At 37.8% G+C, this 25,473-nt stretch overlaps 1 protein-coding gene across 3 annotated transcripts in view; it reads left to right on the top strand.

Moving 5' to 3' along the window:
- The window catches only part of si:dkey-13n15.11 (NACHT, LRR and PYD domains-containing protein 12), a 41,098-nt gene extending 15,813 nt beyond the window's left edge, over window positions 1–25,285 (top strand). For all 3 annotated transcript variants that reach the window (XM_052101192.1, XM_052101201.1, XM_052101184.1), the window contains exons 7-15: window positions 3,517–5,643; window positions 7,278–7,451; window positions 10,584–10,751; window positions 17,368–17,541; window positions 19,195–19,368; window positions 20,231–20,404; window positions 22,647–22,820; window positions 23,180–23,226; window positions 23,332–25,285. In XM_052101192.1, the coding sequence (XP_051957152.1) occupies window positions 3,517–5,643; window positions 7,278–7,451; window positions 10,584–10,751; window positions 17,368–17,541; window positions 19,195–19,368; window positions 20,231–20,404; window positions 22,647–22,820; window positions 23,180–23,226; window positions 23,332–23,891 (3,772 nt within the window). In that variant the 3' untranslated portion in view covers window positions 23,892–25,285. The remainder of the gene's footprint in view (window positions 1–3,516; window positions 5,644–7,277; window positions 7,452–10,583; window positions 10,752–17,367; window positions 17,542–19,194; window positions 19,369–20,230; window positions 20,405–22,646; window positions 22,821–23,179; window positions 23,227–23,331) is intronic.
- The last annotated feature ends 188 nt before the right edge of the window (window positions 25,286–25,473 follow it).

Genomic DNA, 25,473 nt, shown 5'->3' with positions numbered 1-25,473 from the left:
ATCAGGTGGTTAGAATGGGCAGCAACATCTCCTCATCACTGACCCTCAACACTGGAGCCCCGCAGGGCTGTGTTCTCAGCCCACTCCTGTATTCACTATACACACATGACTGTGTGGCAACACATAGCTCCAATGCCATCATTAAGTTTGCTGACGATACGACGGTGGTAGGTCTGATCACTGACAATGATGAAAGAGCCTACAGAGAGGAGGTGCACACTCTGACACGCTGGTGTCAGGAGCACAACCTCTCCCTCAATGTCAGTAAAACCAAGGAGCTTGTAGTGGACTTCAGGAAGAAAGACGGAGAACACAGCCCCATCACCATCAATGGAGCACCGGTAGAGAGAGTCAGCAGTTTCAAGTTTCTCTGTGTCCACATTACTGAGGAACTCATATGGTCCGTCCACACTGAGGCCGTTGTGAAGAAGGCTCACCAGCGCCTCGTCTTCCTGAGACGGCTGAGGAAGTTTGGAATGAACCACCACATACTCACACGGTTCTACACTAGTACTGTAGAGAGCATCCTGACTGGCTGCATCACCGCCTGGTATGGCAATAGCACCGCCCACAACTGCAAAGCCCTGCAAAGGGTGGTGCGAACTGCCAGAAACATCATCGGAGTTGAGCTTCCCTCCCTCCAGGACATATATACCAGGCGGTGTGGGAAAAAAGCTCGGAGGATCATCAGAGACTCCAGCCACCCGAGTCATGGTCTGTTCTCACTGCTACCATCAGGCAGGCGGTATCGCAGCATCAGGACCCGTACCAGCCGACTACATGACAGCTTCTTCCCCCAAACATCTTGTGGACAAACATCTTACTTTTTGGAGAAATGACCTCTAATCTGATGAAACCAAAATTGAACTGTTTGGCCATATTGACCATCATTAGGTTTGGAGGGTGTGGCTTGCACTGAAGAACACCATCCCAACCGTTAAGCATGGAGGTGAAGAATCATGTTGTGGGGGTGCTTTGCTGCAGGAAGGACTGGTGCAATTCACAAAATAGATGGCATCATGTGGAAGGAAAATTATGTGGATATATTGAATCAACATCTCAAGACATCAGCCAGGAAGTTAAAGCTCTGTTGCAAATGGGTCTTCCAAATGGACAATGACCCCAAGCAAACCTCCAATGTTGTGGCAAAATGGACAACAAAGTCAAGGTATTGTAGTGGCCATCACAAAGCCCTGACTCAATTCGAGAAAGAAATTTGTGGGCAGCCGCAGAACTGAAAACGCCTATATACCTGACACTGTTACATCAGTTCTCTCTGGAGGAATGGGCCAAAATTCCAGCAACTTATTTTGAGTAGCTTGTGGATGTCTACCCAAAATGTTTGGCCCAATTAAACAATGACAAATACTAACAAAGCGAATGTAAACTTCTGACCCACTGGGAATGTGATGAAAGAAATAAAAGCTGAAATAATTTTTTTTCTCTACTATTATTGTGACATTTCACACGCTTGAAATAAAGTAAAGTAGTGATCCTAACTGACCTAAGACAGGGAAAGTTTCTTCAATTAAATGTCAGGAATTGTGAAAATGTATTTGGCTAAGGTGTATGTAAACTTCTGACTTCAACTGTATCTATGACATAGACTCACCTACAGCTTTATTAGGTACACCTGTGGCAGCTGTGCAGTGCATAAAATCATGCAGATATGGGTCAGGACCTTCAGTTAATATTCAGATCAATTGGTGCCTGGGAAGCTCAGAGTAATGACGCTGAATACCACCCCTGGAGTTGCACATTTAATTGGCCCTGTTGCTTGGGAGGGTAGAGTCACATGGGGTAACCTCCTTGTGGTCGCTATTAGTGGAGAGAGACTCAATGGGGTGCGTGGTAAATTGTGCATGGATCGCGGAGAATAGCATGAGACTCCACATGCTGTGAGTCTCCGCTGTCATGCAACTACTGTCTCAGAAGTGGAGGCAACTGAGACTTGTCCTCCACTACCCGTATTGGGGTGAGTAAACGCACCACCACGAGGACCTAGTAAGTAGTGGGAATTGGGCATGCCAAAAATTGGGGAGAATTTTTTTTTCTTCACATCAATCATCAGAATGGTAAAAAATCTCAGTTATTTCAACCCCTAGGCGTGGTTTTTGGTGCCAGACGGACTTGTTTGAGTATTTCTGTAGCTGCTTTTCTCCTGGGATTTTCATGTACAACAGTTTTTAGTTTACAACAGCAGAATACCACATCGGGTTCCACTTCTGTCAGCCAAGAACAGAAAGCTGAGGCTGCACTGGACCTACCATCTGATACTTCAGCAGAAATCAAGATTAATCAGACCAGGCTGTTTTTTTCAGTCTTTAACTGTCCAGTTTTTGTGAGCCTGTGTCTACTGCAGTTTCAGCTTTCTGTTCTTGGCTGACAGTAGTGGAACCCAACTGTGTACCTCAGCAGAAATCTAGATTCATCAGACCAGGCTGTTTTTTTTCATTCTTTAACTGTCCAATTTTGGTCAGCCTGTGCCCACTGCAGCCTCAGCTTTCTGTTCTTGGCTGACAGAAGTCAAACCCGACATGGTCTTCGAGTGTTGTAGCCCATTCGCATCAATGTTTGACATGTGGTGTCTTCTGAGATGCTATTCTGCTCTCTACAATTGGTTATCTGAGTTACCATTGCCTTTTTATCATCTCAACCAGTCTGGCCATTCTCAGTTGACCTCTTTCATCAACGAGGCTGTGGCAGCGGGAGCGTGGTCAAGCGCCCGTCCGGGAGAGGAAAGCGGTAATGGCGCTTACACCTGAGCTAAATTATGCCTAACACCTGTCTCTAATTCCAGTGAGCACGAGGAGAGTGGCATAAAAGCAGACACAGAGCCTCCAGTCGGGAGAACCCGACAAGCCAACCCAGTGTGCTTGTGTTCTATTGTATTGTATTATATTATAGTGTATCTTTGTAAAGTGTTGGGAGAAAGACGGCAATTAAAGCCTTACCTTGTAGTTGGAGCCTCGTTCCTGTCATCCATCCCGTGAGGGTTGTTACAGAGGCGTTTCCATCTGCAAAATTGCCGCTCATTGGAATTATTTTATTTTTTGGCACCATTCTGAGTAAACTTTAGGGACTGTTGTGTGTGAAAATCCCAGGAGATCATCAGTTACAGAAATACTGAAACCAGCCCGTTTAGTACCAAAAATCATGCCACGGTCGAAATAAACAAAATTCACCATTCTGATGGTTGACGTGAAGGTCTTGACCCGTATCTGCATGATTTTATGCATTGCACTGCTGCCACACAATTGACTGATTAGATAATCACATGAATAAGTAGGTGTACAGATGTACCTAATAAAATGTAATTCAGAGTTCAGCACATAAAATTAAAAGCTGTTTTCCCTTGTGTTCATTATTTATCAAATTCAAATTTTCTCTTTGCCTTACATTATTTACGAATTATGATTATAATTATAGCATATAATTACTTAATATTTTAATCCATTTCAGTCTTTTTAAAAAACAAAAAACATCTTTTTGTCTCACATCTGTCTTTTTCGACAGTGGGACAAAGGAACAGGTGGTTCAGGATCTGTTCAGGTGTCCGTCCGAAGATTGCGACTGTCTTCAGTGCAGTAACAAATCTGGAATATGTTCCGTTACACACTCTCACATAGTAGAGTCAAGCTTTGTTGGTGGTGCTCACTGCCACCCTGTAGCTGCTGATGTGGTCTACGATGTTTGCTGTGGGATGCAGCTCGAAGATGTGGAGCCCTGTGTGACCAGCACACATGCACTGGAGGTAACTGGAGACCTGCATGAGGACTCGTACAAACCAGTAGATGATAGCCTACAAAATGTCAAAGAGAATCACAAAAAAAGCATGAAGAACAAGTACGAGAGCTTATTTGAAGGAATCAACATACAACAGCATAAAACCCTCTTGAATAAGATTTACACCCAGCTGTACATAATAGAGGGAGAGACTGAAGGGGTGAATGAAGAACATGAGGTTGTACAAATAGAAAAAGCTAAGACTGAACGCTTGCAAGGCACTCCAATAAACTGCAATTACATTTTTCAGCCCATATCTGAACTAAGTTATAAAAGGGAGAGAAAAGACGAGAAAGAAAAAATAAAGACAGTGCTTACCAAAGGCATTGCCGGAATTGGAAAAACAGTCTCTGTGCAGAAGTTCATTCTGGACTGGGCTGAGGGAAAAGCAAATCAGGATGTTGATTTTATCTTTTTTCTTCCATTTCGCGAGTTAAACTTGGTTAAAGATGACCAATATAACCTTCACAGACTACTTCTAGACTTCCATCCAAAACTTCTTGAGTTAGACTCAAAGATGTATGATCTATGTAAAGTCTTGTTCATCTTTGATGGTCTAGATGAAAGTAGAATTACATTGAATTTTTCTGACAGTGAGAAAGTTTCTGACGTGTTTACGACATCATCATTGTGTGCGTTAATGTCAAATCTCATCAAAGGTGAGCTGCTGCCCTCTGCTCTCATCTGGATAACATCCAGACCAGCAGCAGCCAATCAAATCCCTTCACAATATATCAGCCGTGTGACAGAAGTTCAGGGATTCAATGACCCTCAGAAGGTGGAATATTTCAGGAAGAGGATCAGCGATCAGGATCAAGCCAGCAAAATCATCTTGCACATAAGAAAAACAAGAAGCCTCCACATCATGTGTCACATTCCAGTCTTCTGCTGGATCTCAGCATCTGTGCTTCAGAAAATCCTGGAACAAGATCATGGTGCAGAAATCCCCAAAACTCTAACAGAAATGTACATACATTTCCTGATAATTCAGACCAATATGAAGATACAGAAGTATGATGAGAGAGATGAGAGAAATGGGAAAGATCCAAAGTTGCTACTGCAGTCAGACACAGATATGATTCTGAAACTTGCTGAACTTGCTTTCAAAGCTCTGATTAAGGGCAATGTCCTTTTCTATGATGAGGACCTGAGAGAGAGTGGCATAGATGTCAATGAGGCCTCAGTGTATTCTGGAATTTGCACAGAGATCTTTGGGGCAGAATCAGTTATCTATTCAAGGAAGGTCTACGGCTTTGTACATCTGAGCTTTCAAGAGTTTTTTGCAGCACTTCATGCATTTTCCAGCTATTTACACAAGAACACAGATGTTCTGAAAATGTTTCATAAAAAGAAAAGGAGAGAAAAGTACAAATCTCAGTCTGAAGGTGTTCCTTTGGATGTGTTTCTGAAGGATGTAGTAGATGAAGCACTGAAGAGCAAAAATGGCCATCTGGATCTTTTCCTTCGATTTCTTCATGGCATCACACTGGAGTCAAATCAGAGACTTCTTAAAGGTTTGCTAACACGCATGGAGAACAACCCGGAAAGCATAAAGAAAGTGATCAAAAACCTAAAACAAAGTCAAAAACAGGATGTTAAGCCAGAAAGATGGATTAATCTCTCACATTGCTTACTTGAAATGAAGGACAGTTCTATTCTTGAAGATATTCAAGCTTTCCTCAAATCTGAAGCAAAAAGTAAAAAATATCTTTCACCTGCTCACTGTTCAGCTTTGGCTAACATGCTGCTGATATCAGAGGATGTATTTGAAGAATTAAACCTCAAGAAATACAACACAACATCCACGGAGGCTCAAAGGAGGCTGGTACCAGCTGTGAGGAACTGCCGAAAAGCTCTGTGAGTTTTGTGTAAGCACTTTTAGCTTAGAAGTTAAGGATTCATTCTTAAAAAAAAAAAAAAAAAAAAAAGGTTTTCCAGTGAGAGCCAAAAGTGTTACAGGATGGTGCCATTAAAGAACCTTTTTAAATTCCCTAAATAACTTTTAAATCTCTGGTTCTTAAGAGATCCTGCAAACCATGTTGATTGAAAGAAACTATAATAATATATTGAGAAGTCTTTTGATCCCTAAAGAGCCACATATCCAACTATATTCAAGTGAAAAATTGTTCTTGATAAGAAGAGTGGTCTTTGCTGAACCTAAAGGTGGTCACACACCGGAAGCATCTGGCGGACAACATGGCATGTTCTAAAATTTAAAACAATTGTTTTCTATGAATGTGCGCTCACCACTGCCATCGGTAGCACCGGCCTACCACTCCAGATGCTGCTCAAATTTTTGCCATACCGCAAAGCACAACTCGCATATCTTTCATTAAATTCGACCCCAATTAATAGGCAATTGAAATATTATTTACTCTATCCTTGTTCATTCTTGAAGAAGGGAAAAACCTTAACTTTTACGTGTACTCAGGGCTCAACTATAAGGACTGCCTGATGGCCCAGGGCCAGTGTGAGAAAGATTCGGGCCAGTTGCTAGAATGGTCACTTGCTCGATCTGGCCAGTGCTGCATTTATAACATTAGTGCAAGCAAACAACTAGTGAACAAAGTCTTCTAACTGAGGAGCGAGCGCGTGTATATATATCTTGCAAAGATGCACAAATGCATAATTTACTGGATGTGCCAAGGCACAGTCGTGTACATGCGCAAGATCGTGCAGACACAGAGCGCACTCTCCTAGCACTGTCCTCGCTCATTTCCTAATGTCTTAGCAGCAGCTATACCAATGTGTAGAAAATAGCAGGAAAAAACCCACTTAATGAATTTCGTAGTGGGATTTAATGTGTTTTACAACATTTTAAGTATCCCCGCACATTCCGTGTTCACAGTGCACAAAATCCCCACATTTTTCTTTTTACATGTTGGTGAAAATTAGTAATGCACACATTGGAACACAAGAAATCAACAGTTTCTTTCTATAGCACTAAAAATCCATGTCTCTCCATGCATATGTCTCATCATCTCTCTCCATGCAGCATAGTCTGTTTAACATGCATGCGCTCTAGTAATGAGACAGAGTGCTAGTTTTATTTAAAAACAAACACATTTTCTCTCATTAATTCACCTTTAGAGATAAATTGCCAAATGAGACATAATAAACTTTGATAAAACCCAATTATACACGTGTCTGGAAATCACAAACTTCTCAATATCTAAAATTTAAATATGTTTGTAAGTCTTGAAGAAATCGTCTTTTTGTGTTTTTGATTCGGCAAAAACAAGGAAAACGGCATGTGATGCAACATTTATAATGAAACCACATATTAGACTTTGACTGATTTGTTTTTGTATATCACTTAAAGAAACTCATCAGGCCATCATACTAATTTTGTCAATGGCAATGGAGTGTACTAATCTTTACTTAGCTAAGTTTTCAATTCCGTCATTCAGTTAACCAGATGCCTCCGAAAATTAGACTTGTGTTACCCCTAATATATTTTGAATTAATTGCTTTATCTGCTCCCATTTTAGATTGGCAGGCTGTAATCTCACTGAACAGTCTTGTGAAATTGTGGCCTCGGCTCTACAGTCTACAAACTCCCCTGTGAGAGAGCTGGACATGAGTAACAATGACCTTCAAGATTCAGGAGTTGAGCTGCTCTCTTTTGGAATAACGAGTTCACACTGTAAACTGAAGATACTTAGGTAAGTTACAGGTCATCACTGAAATATTGGGAAACAACATTCAAAAAGTAGATAATGTAGGAAAGCATACTGATCATATGGGGAATGAACCATAGTATTGATTTTCAGTATATGTATCACAGGTATCCCAATAACACATGATTGAACATGCACTCATTAAAAATGTATTGTAAATTTAAACACATACAGTGCTTTCAGAAAGTATTCAGAGGTATGTTGCAGCCTTATTCTAAAATGCTTTAAATTACTATTCTCATATACTCTCACATCAATCTACACTCCATACCCCAAATTACAAAGCAAAAACCAGATATCTGATTACTTTGCAAATTAATTACAAAGAAATAACTGAAATATCACGTTTACATAAGTCGTCAGACCCTTTGCTATGATGCTTGAAATTTAGCTCAGGTACATCCTATTTCTCTGGATCATCTATGAGATGTTCCTACACTTTGTGTGGAGTCCACTTCTGGCAAATTAAATTGATTGGACATGATTTGGAAAGGCACACATCCCTCTATATAAGGTCTCACTGCTTAAAATGCATATCAGAGCAAAACCAAGCCATGAAGTCAAAGGAACTGCCTGCAGAGCTCCGAGACAGGATTGTATGGCACAGATCTGGGGAAGGCTACAAAAATATTCAGCCTCATTGAAGGTTCCCAAGAGCACAGTGGCCTCCATAATTCTTAAATGGAAGAAGTTTGGGACAACCAGGGCTCTTTGTAGAGCTGGCCGTCCAGCCATACTGAGCAATCGGGGGAGAAGGGCTTTGGTAAGAGAGGTGACCAAGAACCCGATGGTCACTCTGGTTGAGCTTCATTTGTGGAGGTGGGAGAAACTTGCAGAAGCACAACCATTACTGCAACAATCCACTGATATGGACTTTATGGCAGAATGGTCAGACTGAAGCCTCTCAGTGCAAGACATTGAGAACCTAAAACCTAACGCAATCTCAGACACTGAGAAACAAGATGCTCTGGTCTAATGAAATTAATATTGAACAGTTTGTCCTCTATTACAAACATCATGTCTGGAGGAAACCAGGCATCGCTCATCACCTGCGCAATACCATCCCAACTGTGAATCTTGGTGGTGTAAGCATCATCGTGCTGTGGGGGTGGTTTTCAGTGGCAGGGACTGGGGGGCTGGTCAGGCTTGAAGCAAAGCTGAACGCAGCAAAATACAGAAATATCTTAATGAAAACCTGGTCCAAAGGGGGCCTGGGTAGCTCAGTGAGTATTGAAGCTGACTTACACCCCAGGAGTCGCGAGTTGTAATCCAGGACATGCTCAGTGACTCCAGCCAGGTCTCCAAAGCAGCCACAAATTGGCCTGGTTGCTAGGGAGGGTAGAGGTGGGGTTAACCTCCATGGTCACTATAATTTGGTTCTCGCTCTCGGTGGGGCATGTGTTGAATTGTGCTTGGACGCTGCGGAGAATGGTTTGAAGCCTCCACATGCACTCTGCTGGCACATGTCTCTGTGATAACGCACTCAACAAGCGCATTAGGTATTTGGCATTTCAAATTGTGGAGAAAAGGGGAGAAAATGTATATGTATTTATTTATTTTTTTAAACCTGGTCCAGAGAACTCAGGATCTCAGACTGGGCCGAAGGGTCACCTTCCAACAGGACAATGACCCTAAGCACACAGGCAAGACAATGCAAGAGTGGCTTAGGGACAACTCTGTGAATGTCCTTGAGTGGCCCACTCAGAGCCCGGACTTAAACCCAATCGAACATCTCTCTAGAGACTTGAAAATGGCTGTCCACTAATGGTCCCCATCCAACCTGACAAAGCTTGAGAGGATCTGCAGAGAAGAATGACAGACAATCCCCAAATCCATGTGTGTAAAGCTTGTCACATCATAGCCGAGAAGACTCAATGCTATAATCGCTGACAAAGGTGCTTCAACCAAGTACTGAGTTAAGGGTCTAAATACTTGTCAATGCAATATTTAAGTTTTTTTCTTTTTAATGAATTTTTTAATGAATGTGGTTTTTGCTTTGCCATTATGGGTTATAGAGTGTAGATTGATGTGAAAAATCTTTTTTAAGCATTTTAGCATAAGGCTGCAACATAACAAAATGTGAAAAATTCACATTTTAGAATACTATTAAAGTCATCAAAACTATGGAATAACATAAATGGGACTATAGGAGTTATGTTGTGACTAAACAAAATTCAAAATAAATAAAAACTGTGTTATATTTTACCATCTTCAAAGTAGTCACCCTTTGCCTAGAATTTGCAGACTCCTGACATTTTCTCAACCAACTTCTTGAGGTATCACCCTAAGATGCTTTTTAAACAGTATTGAAGGAGTTCCCATCTATGTTAGGCACTTGGTGGCTTCTTTTCTTTATTCGTCCAAGTCATCAATTTCAAAAACGTTTTGTTTTTTATTAAATGTTAGTTTTATAATGAAATTAATGAATCTGGTGGCACAATTATATGTTTGTCTACAAAACTAATTTCAAACATTTAAATATATGCCTTCAGATCAAAAGATTTTTAAGATCATGAGCAACATTTCAGTCAAGTGCTTCAAAACTTTTGACGCTTGTGTGTGTGTGTGTGTGTGTGTATATATATATATATATATATATATATATATATATATATATATATATATATATATATATATATATATATATATATACACATACATACACATACATACACACACACACACATACATACATACCAGTCACGTGAGATGAAGAATCCAGTCATTTCAGTAACCTTATAAAAAGCTGTTTAAATCTATATGGAGAGGGTACCCTCATGGGGGCTGCCATGTAATTATCACATAACCAGCCAAATACTACTCGCTTAATCTCAGTAACTGCCTTGTTATTGGATAGTTCACTCATGGATTAAATGAATGGTGGCTGACTATGAAGAGTGAATTTCTAAAATGGCATTTGTGCACCTTTAATGAAGTGTGATTTTTCCCATAAATCAAAAGCCTTTGTCCATAAAAAAAAAAAAGTATTCTTTGATGTGGTGTTTCTCTAAAATTAACTTGAACATATGCAAAATGAAAATTTATTATAATTTTAAATGCTTTTCTTTTTTCCTTAAATACAAGAATGTTTTTATTTGATAATTCTTTTCTGTCTAGATTAAAATGCTGTAAACTCACCATGCTGTCATGCAAATATGTGGCTTCAGCTCTGCTATCAGCAAATTCGTTCCTGAGTGAGCTGGACCTCAGTAATAATGAGCTGCATCAATCTGGATTGGAGCTGCTCACTTCTGGACTGAAGAGTACTAAACTGGAGATATTAAGGTCAGCTACAGATAAATAAAATTAATGTCAAATTTGATATTCGTAAAAGAACTCTTCGATTGTTTGTAAAAATTCCACAGAGCTACCAATAAAAGTGTGCATGGTTAAAATTTCTTAAGTTTGTTTTTTAATAGGGATGTCCCAATACCATTTTTTTGGAGGCCTAGTACAAGTACAGATACTGATTTCGGTATACCTTTTTTTTGTTTTATTTATTTGTAATGTAGCAGTTTTCTAATACAATACAGTGAGACTGATGATTTGAGGACAGTGTGTTTATTAGTTAAAAGAAACTATCAAAAATGAAAAAAAATAAATAAATCACACATTCGGTTTTCTTTAATCTGAATCACATTTTTTGACAGTTTTATTACATTTGATCACCAAAAAGATGTCTAAATAAATCAATTAAAACTTTAATGAAATGAAAATAGAAAATTTATTTTCAACGTAGCATTACATAATTTTTATCATACAAAGTGCTTAAATACAGTTCCTCACAGCACAAAAATTCAAATAAATATATATATATATATATATATATATATATATATATATTATTTATTTTTAGCAAAAGGCTGCATTTAATTGAATAAATATATAGTCTGTATTATTAGATGTTTTTATCATGGCTGATAACGATTATTAGTCATTATAGAGGCCGATAACCAATATCTGGGGATGATGTACATTTGCAGTAAAAACTTTAATTTTAAATAAACCGTCAAAAAGTATGGGAAAGAATGAGGACATTGTGGCCCAAAGACAACCAAAGTAATGGACTATGGGGTATTTCTACCATTTATACGGAAGTCAGAAATTTACATACACTTTGGTTGAGGTCATTAAAACAATTTTTTTTTAACCACTCCACAGATTTCAAATTAGCAATATATAGTTTTGGCAAGTCCTTTAGGACATCTACTTTGTGCATGACACAAGTAATTTTTCCAACAATTGTTTACAGACAGATTGTTTCACTTTTAATTGTCTATCTTACAATTCAAGTGTGTCAGACGTTTTACATACACTAAGTTAACTGTGCCTTTAAGCAGCTTGGAAAATTCCAGAAAATTGTATCAAGCCTTTAGGGAATTAGACAATTATCATCTTATAGGAGGTGTACCTGTGGATATAATTTAAGCCCTACCTTCAAACTCAGTGCCTCTTTGCTTGACATCATTGAGAAATCAAAAGAAATCAGCCAAGACCTCAGAAAAAAGAATCATGGGCATCCACAAGTCTAGTTCATCCTTGGGAGCAATTTCCAATGGCCTGAAGGTACCACGTTCATCTATACAAACAATAGTAAGCAAGTATAAGCACCATGGGACCACGCAGCCATCATACTACTCAGGAAGGATATGCATTCTGTCACCTAGAGATTAAAATTGTTTGGTGCGAAATGTGCAAATCAATCCCAGTACAACAGCAAATGGCATTGTGAAGATTATGGAGGAAATAGGTATACAAGTATCTTTATCCACAGTAAAGAAGAGTCCTATATCTACATAACCTGAAAGGCCACTCAGCAAGGAAGAAGCCACTGCTCCAATACTGCCATAAAAAAGCCAGACTATAGTTTGCAAGTGCACATGGAGACAAAGATCTTACTTTATGGAGAAATTTCCTCTGGTCTAATGAAACAAGTATTGAACTGTTTGGCCATAATGACCATCATTATATTTGGAGGAAAAAGGGTGAGGCTTGCAAGCCGAAGAACACCATCCCAACCGTGAAGCATGTGGGTGCAGCATCATGTTGTGGGGTGCTTTGCTGCTGGAAGGACTGGTGCACTTCACAAAATAGAAAGCATCATGTGGAAGGAAAATTATATGGATATATTAAAGCAACATCTCAAGACATCAACCAGGAAGTTAAAGATCAGTTGCAAATGGGTCTTCCAAATGGACAATGACCCCAAGCAAACCTCCAGTGTTGTGGCAAAATGGCTTAAGGACAACAAAGTCAAGGTATTGGAGTGGCCTTCACAAAGCCCTGACCTCAATCTGATAGAAAATTTGTGGGCAGAGCTGAAAAACATATGCAAGTAAGGAGGCCTACAAACCTGACTCAGTTACACCAGTTATGTCTGGAGGAATAAGCCAAAATTCCAACAACATATTGTGAGAAGCTTGTGGAAGTTAAACAATTTAAGGGCAGTTCTACCAAATACTAACAAAGTTATGTAGATTTCTGTTCCACTGGGAATGTAATGAAAGAAATAAAAGCTGAAATATATCATTCTCTCTACTATTATTCTGACATTTTACATTGTTAAAATAAAGTTGTGATCATAACTGAACTAAAACAGGGAATGTTTTCTACTATTAAATGTCAGGAATTGTGAATCTTAATTAACCAATTGTATATTTTAAAATGCAAATCTACCAAGAAACAAACAAACAATGTACATCTAAATAGTGCTGTTTTAATATAATGTTGGCCATAGTAAAGTATAAAGGGGCTGACTATCAAATAATGGAAATGTTTTTCATCATAAGCAGAGAACTCATCATTTCAAAGTTTTGGTTGTCTTGCAATCCATGCCAGAGTTTGTTATTTTTCTGATTCATTTTCACAAAATGTAAACACCTTTTTTTAATTTATTTTTATTTTGATAATAAATAGGCACAAAACATGTTAATTAATAATTTTAATTTTAGATGGAAAATATAATTAATAGTCTAAAGGCATTTTTGAACCACAATAAATCAGACACATGAAGATCGTTTCTGCTTCATTTTCGTTTTCTGCCATGTATTTTAGTGAATGATGCTCACTGTATTTCTCCACTACAGTCATTAAAATAACCATGTCGTGGGCCGGTGGAGAGATGCCATCAAAGTACAGCGAGAGCAGCCGGTTGTTGCAGCCTCTGACTTGGTGGCCAGACTCACAACAGTTACATGCATTTCATGGGCTGTGTTTGCAATTGCATACTTCACATACTACTTTTACTACTACTATGTCAGTAATAAGAGTAGCATGGTAGTATGACATTACCATGGTGTTTATTCTGACACCTCTAATTTGGTGAAAACTCTCGAAACTCCGTTTTTTATAACAGTACATAATTTTTATATCATGCTATATTATGTTTGTTATAGTAATAACATGTTTATTCATAAAAATTAAAATATAGGATTTTATTGGATTTCTTATACAAACAACAGGCACTGTATTAAGCAGCACATAAACTTTTCAAATGAACAACGTTTCTGGTTATTTTTTGTACAATTCAAACATTTGTCTGTCTGAATTCCACTTCATCTGCAATAAAGCAAGCAAACATGCGTGATCTGCCATTACTGGTGTAGGTTCAGCATATGACGAGAGTGTACTGCTTAACTGCTCTCTTTTCAACTCCTCCCCCGACTGCAACAGGCAAATCTCGTGATCAGCAAATCGAGATGCAGTTCAAGTCGAATTCATCTATTGACTGCAGTGTAAATAACTAGGTTATAATACCAGAGTAAGTGATCTGGGCTTATAAACTATCACACAACCACAGGATGTACAGCAGGATTATGTGTCAATATCGGATAATTTTCTAACATCAGCATTTATAGTGAAAGTGGAGGTCTGTCCGTGCCAGCGCCTGATTTCATTCATTCTGCCATTGCAACACTGTGTGATTAAATGCCGAAAGATCAGCGCTATCTACGCCCCAGGGCGCTTGCAGTGTACAGTGCTCCGTGGTTTTGTCATGCTGCTAACCAAAAGTGTAGAAATGGTGAGATGGGACAACGTTGTCATGATGTCTCGCAGTCCTGGTCCGAGCTACAGATTTGTTCCATCCAGGCCACGAGACATCATAGCTGTGTCCGAAATTGTTCACTCATTCAATATTTTCTATAAAGTGAATTGCAGTGATTGCACTATATCTCAGCATTGAGTGAACGAAATGAGTGAGTGAAATCAGATGCTGATGTATACACCAAGCATTGGAGCTCTGGGGCTGTCACAGAAACAACGTCACATATGAACTTTTAAAATACTTGCGCCTTGCATGTTGTTCCATTAAATAATATATTAATTAGGGCTGCCAATCTATTACAAATTTTAATCAAATTAATTATATGGTGTCCCAATTAATTAATCGCATATACAAATATTTGCTGAAAAAGCCCCTCAAATAACAATAATACAGTATTTGTTGAAATAATTATATATTGTTATTTTTAAATATTAAAAAATATTTATTATATATAATATATATTATTCCATTCTAAAGTTTAGGGGCAATTACTCATTGTGGCAGGGCGGAGGGCGGGGCCGGGTCGTGATCCTGCACACCCGGTCCTGTAATTATGCCTCCGTGAGGTTTAAAGGCTGACTGCAGAGGGCCGTGCGGGAGAGAGAGATCGTTAGCTGACATGTCCGTCATGTGTGTGTTTATGTTGTCTTTTAAGTTCACCATTAAACTGTTATTTATACCATCAAGCCGGTTCTCGCCTCCTCCCTTCCATTGAATACCTTTACACTCATTCTTTAGTTTTTTCTTTATTTATTTTGTTTTCACATTTTAGAATAATAGTAAAGTCATCACAACAATGGAATAATAGACATGGAAGTATGGGAATTATATTGTGACTAAACAAATCCAAAATCCTCCAGACATGATAGATTTTGCAGAAATGTACTCTTGGCATTTTCTCAACCAACTTGTTGTGGAATCACCCTGGGATGCTTTTTAAACAGTATTGGAGGAGCTCTCATCTATAAGATGGGCACTTATTGGCTTCTTTTCTTAATTATTCGGTCCAAGTCATAAACTTGTTTTATACATTTTTGTCTATAAAACTAATCATTTCAAACATTTAAGCATACGCCTTCAGATCAAAAGATTTTTAAGATCATGAGACACATTTCAGGCAAATGACCCCAAACTTTTGAACGGTAGTTTGTGTATGTATGTATGTGTATATATATATATTTATATATATATAATACAAAATATTCAGATAATTAAAATGTATTACTTTCTTGTAGCAGAAGAGTTAATCATTGATAAGACAATACAAAAAGGCTTTAGAATACAATGTATTGTTTATTACCTTATTACTGAACATAAGCTATTCATTGGCATACAGATCACAGCAATCCATTTTGCAATCCATTTGATTTATTATCAGGGCTTGTTTCAAGATGCTCACTGAATCCACCCCTGGATTTGACTTTACTTTGCTTAAATGAGTTCACATTTACTATATAGTGTACTGTTAAAAATTGTTCATAATTATTTAATTTATAAAGAATTCTTCAGCTTAATGGCAAAATTCAGTATAGAATATAAATAAAGAGTACATTTTAAAATCTATCTGTATGTTTTGCATCTTTATATGTTACTATGTTATTTTATCTAGTAATGATTTGTCAAAAAGTAATTGAATACATACAGCATGAAATAAAACATTGCAGGAGTGAATGAAGCTGTAAACTGGCTTCTCTCTTGCTTGCGCTCTCTCTCCTGCACGCACTTCCTCTGCCAGCTCGAACTTCTTCCCCGTGGTGGATTATGGGGAATTGTGGGTAACAATTTGTGAACAAAAGTAGGGCATAGAGTATTGTGATGTTTATTGCATCCTCAGTATCTGCAATCTTACCTATGAAAACAGCTTGTCCTCTCAGTAGCCTAGTTTCCATCCACTTTTCGCGCTATTCTGTTATTGACAAAGCGAAAATGCGTAAAACAAATTTGCCGTCTTTCTGTCTGTTTCCATTCAAATGGCCTTTTATCGATAAAAATTATGTGCGTGATGATGTCGTGCCTAAAAACTCTGTCGCACACGTTTTGGTTTATCGCAAAAGAAATCTGCCCTTAAGCCAGTTCCATACAGAAATGTGTGTTTATCGCTAATTCGCCTCCCAGATGTCCCTAATGTTTTTCCTCCAAATTTTGGTAAAATGGGGAAAGTTTTGAGACAATTCATTGAAATTAGCCAGCTTACTGTCAATTTAATTTCACAAATAAATGCAATCAGAAGACTGAATTGCAATCAAAAGGGAGCAGTTTCCCTTCTGATAGGACTTTAATATAGGTCCTTATCGCAGGTACCACCGGTTCTGACCCGAAAATGAATCATCACGGCCCTGTTCAAGCTGGCAATCTGCACCAATAGTGGGGGAACTTTCAGTCTTAGTATAAGGACCATTCATGTGTATATGCTGTGTTCGCCACTATTAAAGAAAAATATATGTGGTGTAATATCAGAGTTTGCATATGATGCATTCCTGATATTCTATTTTGAACAATCATCTAATCTAAAGCATTTCCATCACAACTGCCTTATGTCCTGCATATTGTCCCGCTACTTTTAGGATTTATTAATCAGACTAGGACATAACGTGATTTTAATTTGTGCACTGAATGTTTATGCAATGACATTCGTACATCAGACGGTATCAGTGATTTATGTTGGAGCATTTTTATGAGTATGAGTACAAGTATGTGAGCACAGTATCGGACTCAATTATGATACCGGCATTGCTAGTTTTTTTTTTTTAAATCCCCCCTAGTGAATTTAATCACAAATGATGTATTTCGTTTTTGAAGTTTTATGTTGGATGAAAAAAAATATTGTGATAAAAGATACTTTTCTTCCTTTTTTAGATTGTCTGGCTGTAAACTCAGTGCTCAGTCCTGTGAGACTGTGGCCTCAGTTTTACAATCAGTAAACTCCTACCTGAGAGAGCTGGACCTGAGTAACAATGACCTGCAGGATCCAGGAGTGAAGCAGCTGTCAACTGGACTGTCAAGTACACACTGTAAATTAAAGAACCTAAGGTTTGTGAGTTTTAAAATATACAGTGCATCTGGAAAGTGTTCACAGTGCTTCACTTTTTCCACATTTTGTTATGTTACAGCCTTATTCCAAAATGGATTAAATGTATTATTTTCCTCAAAATTCTTCAAACAATACCCCATAATTACAACATGAAATAAGTTAGTTTGAAATCTTTGCAAATTTCCACTGATCAACCTTGAGATGTTTCTACAACTTGATTGGAGTCCACCTGTGGTAAATTCAGTTGATTGGACATGATTTGGAAAGGCACACACCTTTCTATATAAGGTCCCACAGTTAACAGTGCATGTCAGAGCACAAATCAAGCCATGAAATTGAAGCCAAGGAATTGTCTGTAGACCTCCGAGACAGGATTGTATCAAGGCAAAGATCTGGGGAAGGGTACAGAAGAATGTTTGCAACATTGAAGGTCCCAATTAGCACAGTGGACTCCATCATCTGTAAATGGAAGAAGTTTGGAACCACCAGCACTCTTCCTAGAGCTGGCCGCACGGCCAAACTGAGCGATTGGTGTAGAAGGTCCTTATTCAGGGAGGTGACCAAGAACCTGATGGTCGCTCTGACAGAGCTACAGCATTTCTCTGTGGAGAGAGGTGAACCTTCCAGAAGAACAACTATCTCTGCAGCACTCCACCAATAAGGCCTGTATGCTAGAGTGGCCAGACGGAAGATACAAAAGACCGTGAGATACAAAATTCTCTGGTCTGATGAAACAAAGATTGAACTCTTTGGCCTGAATGGCAAGCATCATGTCTGGAGGAAACCAGGCACCGCTCATCACCTGGCTAATACCATCCCTACAGTGAAGAATTGTGGTTGCAGCGTCATGCTGTGGGCATGTTTTTCAGCAGCAGGATCTGAGAGACTAGTCAGGATCGAGGAAAAGATGAATGCAGCAATGTACAGAGACATCCTTAATGAAAACCTGCTCCAGAGCGCTCTGGACCTCAGACTGGGGCGAAGGTTCATCTTCCAACAGGACAACGAACCGAAGCACACAGCCAAGATAACAAAAGAGTAGCTACGGGACAACTCTATGAATATCCTTGTGTGGCCCAGCCAGAGACAAGACTTGAACCCGATTGAACATCTTTGGAGAGATCTGAAAATGGCTGTGCACCGACGCTCCCCATCCAACCCGATGGAGCTTGAGAGGTCCTGCAAAGAAGAATGGGAGAAACTGCCCAAAAATAGGTGTGCCAAGCTTGGAGCATCATATACAAAAAGAGTAGTAAGGCTGTAATTGGTGCCAAAGGTGCTTCAACAAAGTATCAAGCAAAGGCTGTGAATACTTATGTACATGTGATTTCTTTTTTTGTTTTTTATATGTATTTTTTTTTATATATACATTTGCAAAGATTTCTAACAAACTTCTTTCATGTTGTCATTATAGGGTATTGTTTGTAGAATTGAGGAAAATAATTAATTTAATCCAGTTTGGAATAAGGCTGTAACATAACAAAATGTGGAAAAAAGTTAAGCGCTGTGAATACTTTCCGGATGCACTGTATAAAAAGCAAACATAAAAAAATAAATAAAAAAGGATTTTTTAAAGATTTGGATTTCATGTTTGTTTGGATCATCCTGACCAAATACGAATAGAACTAAATAATGTACTTTGTTCTCTTTAGATTGGCAAGCTGTAAACTCACTGATCAGTCCTGTAAAATTTTGGCCTCAATTCTACAATCAGTAAATTGCCTTCTGATAGAGCTGGATCTGAGTAACAATGGCCTGCAGGATTTAGGAGTAAAGCTGCTTTCTGCTGGATTGAAGAGTCCAAACTGTAAGCTTGGGATTCTGAGGTTAGTATTTCCAATAGTTGCATTGATTTGCTGATATACAGTACTGTGCAAAAGTATTAGGCACATAAGATGTTACATAAACGTTTGTCTTAAGCTGGTTATTTATATCTTCAGCTTTAGTGTCAATAAGAAATATATATTTTAGACATATATTTTAAATATATAGAACAGGGAGCCCTGCAACAGACGGCATGGCCCCCACAGAGCCCCCTACGTAACAGAGCCAGTCTGTGATTACAAAAGAGTCAGAAGCAATTGAGAAAGCCGAAATAGATCTGTGGTGAATTCTCCAAGAAGCTTGGAACATTCTGTCTGCCAAAAACCAAGAAAAACTGTGTCCAGGTGTACCTAGGAGAATCTGTGCTGTTTTTAAAGCAAAGCTGGTCAGACCAAATATTGATTTAGCTTTTTTATGTTTATGGACTTTGTATGACATTAATTGATAAATGAAAATGATTTATTTTTCACAATCCTCACTATGCAACATTTTCCATACATGTAATTGGTTGCTTTAATCAGAGTTGCAACCTATGTTAAAGGGAGAGTTGATCAAAATTAAAATTGTTATTATTTACTCACCCTCATGTTGTTCCAAAGCCTTCTTTCTTTTGTGTAACACAAGGAAATATTTTGCAGCATGTCTGAAATGCTTTTTTACCTAATGCAACGAAAGTGGATGGGGACCAGGGACAGCCATGGTCATCATTCACTTTCATTGTATGTAAAGGACAGCAAACTAAACCATGGGTGAACCATACCTTTAGTTTTAGGAAAATATTACAATATGTGGAATTACGTCAGGTACCCTGCTACTCCTATTGAATGGTAGAAAACAACTAATTACTATTGTTTTATTGTTCAGAATGGCCATCTGTAATCTCACTCACTTGTCCTGTAAAACTGTGGCAACAGTTCTACAATCAGCAAATTCTTTGTTGAGAGAGCTGAACCTGAGCAAGAATCACCTGCAGGATTCAGGAGTGGAGCTGCTCTCTGATGGACTGAAGAGTTCACACTGTAAACTGGAGATACTGAGGTGTTTAAAAATATGGATAAAGCTTCACTTACATATACTTATAAGTCTAAAGATGTAAATGTTAGCCCTCTGCTTTGGTCAGATTTCCTTGAAGCTTGGAATGATTAGCAGGTATCGGGGGATGTGATTCTCTTAGATGTTCAGAGTGATGACATTAGATGACTCAGACAAATTTATGGAAACACTAGAACAGAATGTTTTCTTTAATAGATATTGTATTGAAGCGTTGTGTCTAAGAACACCCCTAAACAACAGTAAAATCCCTGTAAAGGCCCAGATATTCTTTAAGCAAAATCGAAGAATTAATGAGTGTGCCATAGTTTAAAACAAATTCTGACCAAAAAGAATGTCATTGAGTTTATTTTGGAGGTTTGAACCTGGCTGGTGCTAGGGCGGTGCTATTTGTGCTTAAGCACAAATGTTTTCAGTAAAGCCTGAATGTTTTTATCATCATTTAGTAATATCAGAAGTACCAGTGCTTCAAAACAAATTGATACTAAAATTAAAATATATTCTAACATTAAGTAATATATGTAGCAATTAATGTGACTAGTCTTCAATATTGATGACACCAACTACTAACTCAATTCAGTACCCACGCATCTGCTGTGTATTTGTGCGCATGCAAGACCCGTGATTCACGATTGTGTGTGAATGGTCTTGGTGATATACAGGAAACTGTGTTGAGCTCTTCCATCCAGATGCAGTAAGTACCAAATATTTAGATGTATAACCCTGAAAACAATTAGTAATATACAGATGTACTGTTGGAAAACTTTGATTCTGTTTTGAATTAAGTTTTCTCTGGTCCCCTATTTAGTTGTTTGCTTCAGTCTACATGCATTTCCTTATGCCTCTAAGCCTTGAGGGAAGAGGAATGACAGACACAAAGTGCTTCAGTTCATTCTCTTTCTTTATTCTGTTAAGTCTAGGGTTTATATACAGTCTAAGTAGGTCAGTGAATTAGAGGACAGATGAGTCTTCAGATACAAAGGTCAGTCCACATCTGTATGTCTGCACAAGGGAACTGACCATTGACATAAAGGAAATCGAGTGTTCAGATAAAAAGGTTGCACACACACAGAAAATGATTAGACATGAAGATTTTATATCTTACATGTACTCTGGGAATTTGCAAACTTTAATAATAGGCTGTAAAACTATTAGGTGTAAACAATGTGCATTGAACTACGGAAAGGCAAAGGGACAAATCATTTTTTTATTCACATACAAAGTGTTAAAAGCTAGCAATTTCTGGACTTTGAGCATATCTGAAGCTAAAAAAAAAAGAGTAGGACATTTAGTAAAATGTCCTACTCAAAGTAGGACATTTTAGTTTTAGTTTAAGTAATATTTAAATATAAATAAAACCTTACAGATGTCACATTTAAACTTTTATTTTAAAGTGTATTAAAGTTCATTATAGGATGGCCCCATACATTTCCACAAAGGTCTGGGCTAAGCCCTGAATATTAACAGACCCTAGAACCGCCCCTGTGTTTGAAACAGATCACCAGCACGATCTGTCATGTGCTAAATACTTTCATAATGCCATAGATCCACATACTTTGAGGCCAACAGCTAATTCCAGTTACGTGCTTCAATTTATTAAGATCCATAAACATGAACACATCGACTTGCAGAGTTATCAAGCTGGTGCAAACGTACCCTCTTGTGCGTCCTCATATTTGAATACTCCTCTAAATCCTCTGTTGGAATGTTCACAAAGAGTAATCTGTTGTTCAACTTTGAAATTCTTTCAAGAGCTGAGCGAAGAACAAAGAAAAACTTCCTCATTAGTACTGTATATTGGAGCATTAACGCACTGCTTCTTATGACTTTTTTGACACCATAACAAAAGTCTCCAATAAAGTTTCAAAATTTCTCAAAAGTACATTCTGAAACATAGATGGTGAAACTAGATGGTATATTTTTACATTTTCATAAGAAATTGTGTGTTGTGCTTGCTAGATTGCTATGCCATTGTTAAGGTGTGCTGAGTGATGTTGCTTGGGAGTTGCTAGTTGAAAGCCACATAAATTAATGAATGTAGCACAAACAGTGTTGATGTAAATTTTGCATGCACAAATTGAACAGTATGGCAGTTGAAAGTATCAGAATATACAGTATTTTTGAACCAATACTTTAAAGACATTAGTATAATTAAACCATTAAGACTGTTTTAAATTTGAATGCCTCAGTTGATTTTAATGGACACATTTTTTACTATCTATCTTTGTAGACTGTCTGGCTGTATTATCACAGACAAAGGCTTTTCTGTTCTGGCAGAAGCTCTGAGTTCAAACCCCTCACACCTGAAAGAGCTGGACCTTAGCTGCAATCACCCTGGAGATATAGGTCATGTTTTGCTCTCTGCTAGACTGGAGGATCCAACCTGCAAATTGGAGATATTGAAGTATGTCAGACAATAAGACTAGTGTGTGCATAGAAAGTATATGTTTTCAGAAACTGAGACGCATGATATAATTCACTGTTTCTCAATCAATAGTGCTTGTAGCCACATGCTCTGCTTAAAAACATTAATTTGTATCTCCTGTATATATGGCAATAGATATTCAAACCTTCAGTACATGGTGTAAATCTTAATGCGGAGTCTTAAGTATTTGTCACTCCTAACATTAGTTTTCTTTAAATTTTTCAAAATCCTAAAACTTTATTTTAGTGTTTGAATAAGTCTTTGAATCCCAGATCTTCAACATGGTCTGTTCTTGTTATAAATGGGCAGAAATTGACACTCTTACTTTTTTTCTACAGTGTGGAACATGAAGGAAAGTTTAGGATTGCAGCAGGATTTCGAAGATGTATGTTCACACACACACACACACAGACCTTAACCTGTTAACATTTTTTTACATTTTGTTGTCTTGAAAATTTTACTTTTCTCTAATAACTATTCCTGTGTTCAGACACCTGTGAGCTCACACTGGACCCCAACACAGCACATACACATCTCTCTCTATCTGAGGAGAATAAAAAGGTTACGCATGCAGAAAAGCAGCAGTCATATCCTGATCATCCGGAGAGATTTGAGTGCTTTCCTCAGGTTCTGTGCAGAGAGAGCCTGTGTAGACGCTGTTCCTGGGAGGTTGAATGGAGTGGGAAGTGTGGGGCCTACGTTTCATTGTCATATAAAGAAATCAAGAGGAAAGGAGAGAGCACTGACTGTGAATTTGGATCCAATGAAAAGTCTTGGAGGCTGATCTGCTCTGATAACAGCTTCACTGCCTGGCACAATAATGAGAGAACTAAAATACGTCCTCCTTCTTCCTCATCACGTTCTAAAAGAGTGGGGGTGTATCTGGACTGGCCGGTTGGCACTCTGTCCTTCTACAGCATCTCTAGCACACATAGAGTCACGCACTTACACACATTTAACTCCACATTCTCTGAGCCTCTCTATGCAGGGTTTGGTCTTTATTCCGGCTCCTCTGTGTCTCTTCTGTCTGTGTCAGAAGTTTCCTGTTAGAAACAATATGGAGGTCACACATAGCACTTTTTTGTTTAGTAATTTATACAATTTCTGAAGGTAAAAAAAAGTGTTTGTAAAAAATCACATAAAAATAACAGGCTACTCTACCTGAGTATGCGATGTGATTGGGCTAGATAAGATGACAAACAATCTGGTATAACTTTGTTTGCCTACTCTGATAAACATAACTAATGTCAATATAAAGATGATGTCTTCCTATTAATCAAATTGATTTCAAAAGATTATCCTTCAGTAGTTTTAAATGTAAATAAATAGTCCTAAATAAATAATTTAACTAAATAAAAGATGTTTGAGGGTGTGGTTCCGAGACTGTATTGCTGATGGCTGTAACCTTATTAGTAAAAAATGTGGCAAAGACATCTGCTGTCAGTGAGGTGTCAGGCAGTGGAGGTGGAGGACAGAGGAGTGTGTTGAATGTTCTAAATAAGCTGCGAGTGTCTGTAGTACTGTTGATCTTGTCTTAACGTTATCTGATCTAGAGTCCCTAGATTATGCACAATTTGAGTGAATTGTATTTATGGCCTAGGAGTTTGAAAAAGTAAGTTTTTAATTCCATTCAAAATGGTGGACAGGAAGTATGGCCGACCATGGCAAATCGGGAATCATCGTATTCCACAAAACCCAAGGAATTAGTGATTGGTCATTCACGAATGAACCGGCTCTTGTAGGTGAAGGTTGAGAGCCGGCTCGCATATCAGAAGAGCCAAATCTATTTATAAATATATATAAAAAATTAAGATATGAAAAATTAAAAGATTTAAATGAATAGAATTAACTAATTAAAAGAACGAAAAAATAAATAAAATAATATAGGCATAAATGCTCAAGCGCACACACATTCGTTCTGATTGTCTGCTCAGACTAACAGCCTTGCTCGCGTGTTGTTCCTGTCAATCAGACATGTAGTAATCAATGAACCAAAGATGCGTGAGGGAGGGCGGAGACAATTTATTATGTTGTTCAGATTGTATTTGCTTTGAATTGTTACATTTATATGCATTTTGTTTATATATATATAAAAAAAAAAGTTATACTTTAAATGCACATGTGTAATAGCATCCATTTTTTTTACATTTATTTCAATTTGTGGGATGCTGCAGTTTTGCAAATTGTTATTTATTTTTCTTTGATATGGTGTAAAATTCTATTATGCTGTTCAGATTGTATTCATATTGAATGGTTAGATTTATATGCACTTTGTTTATATACAATGAAAAGATGTTTAATAGCATTCTTATTCATAAACCAATTCATTTTTAAATACATTGTGGTTAAGCCTAGAGCATGATTTCATTTAATAATTTAATTATTGTTTTAACACCAACTTTTGTCAAACTATCACAAACTGTTTGAATTGAAAAAATACAAAACCAAAGAGAAAATAAATATTGTTATTTTGTATTTCTTCTTTAAATTTAAAAATATTACTTTCGGCAGTCTGATCAAATAATAAATCAAGAATGCTTGGATGCTGCTTTTAGCAGATGTAGAAGGATGTCTGGGTGTTCCATGCACACCAAAAAAAATTTAAATAATAATACAAATAGGCCTACTGTGC

This window comes from Xyrauchen texanus, chromosome 3 (genome assembly GCF_025860055.1).
Source record: "Xyrauchen texanus isolate HMW12.3.18 chromosome 3, RBS_HiC_50CHRs, whole genome shotgun sequence".
NCBI lineage: Eukaryota > Metazoa > Chordata > Actinopteri > Cypriniformes > Catostomidae > Xyrauchen > Xyrauchen texanus.
The sequence above is the reverse complement of the archived record's forward strand: the minus strand, read 5'-3'. Positions and strand labels throughout refer to the sequence as shown.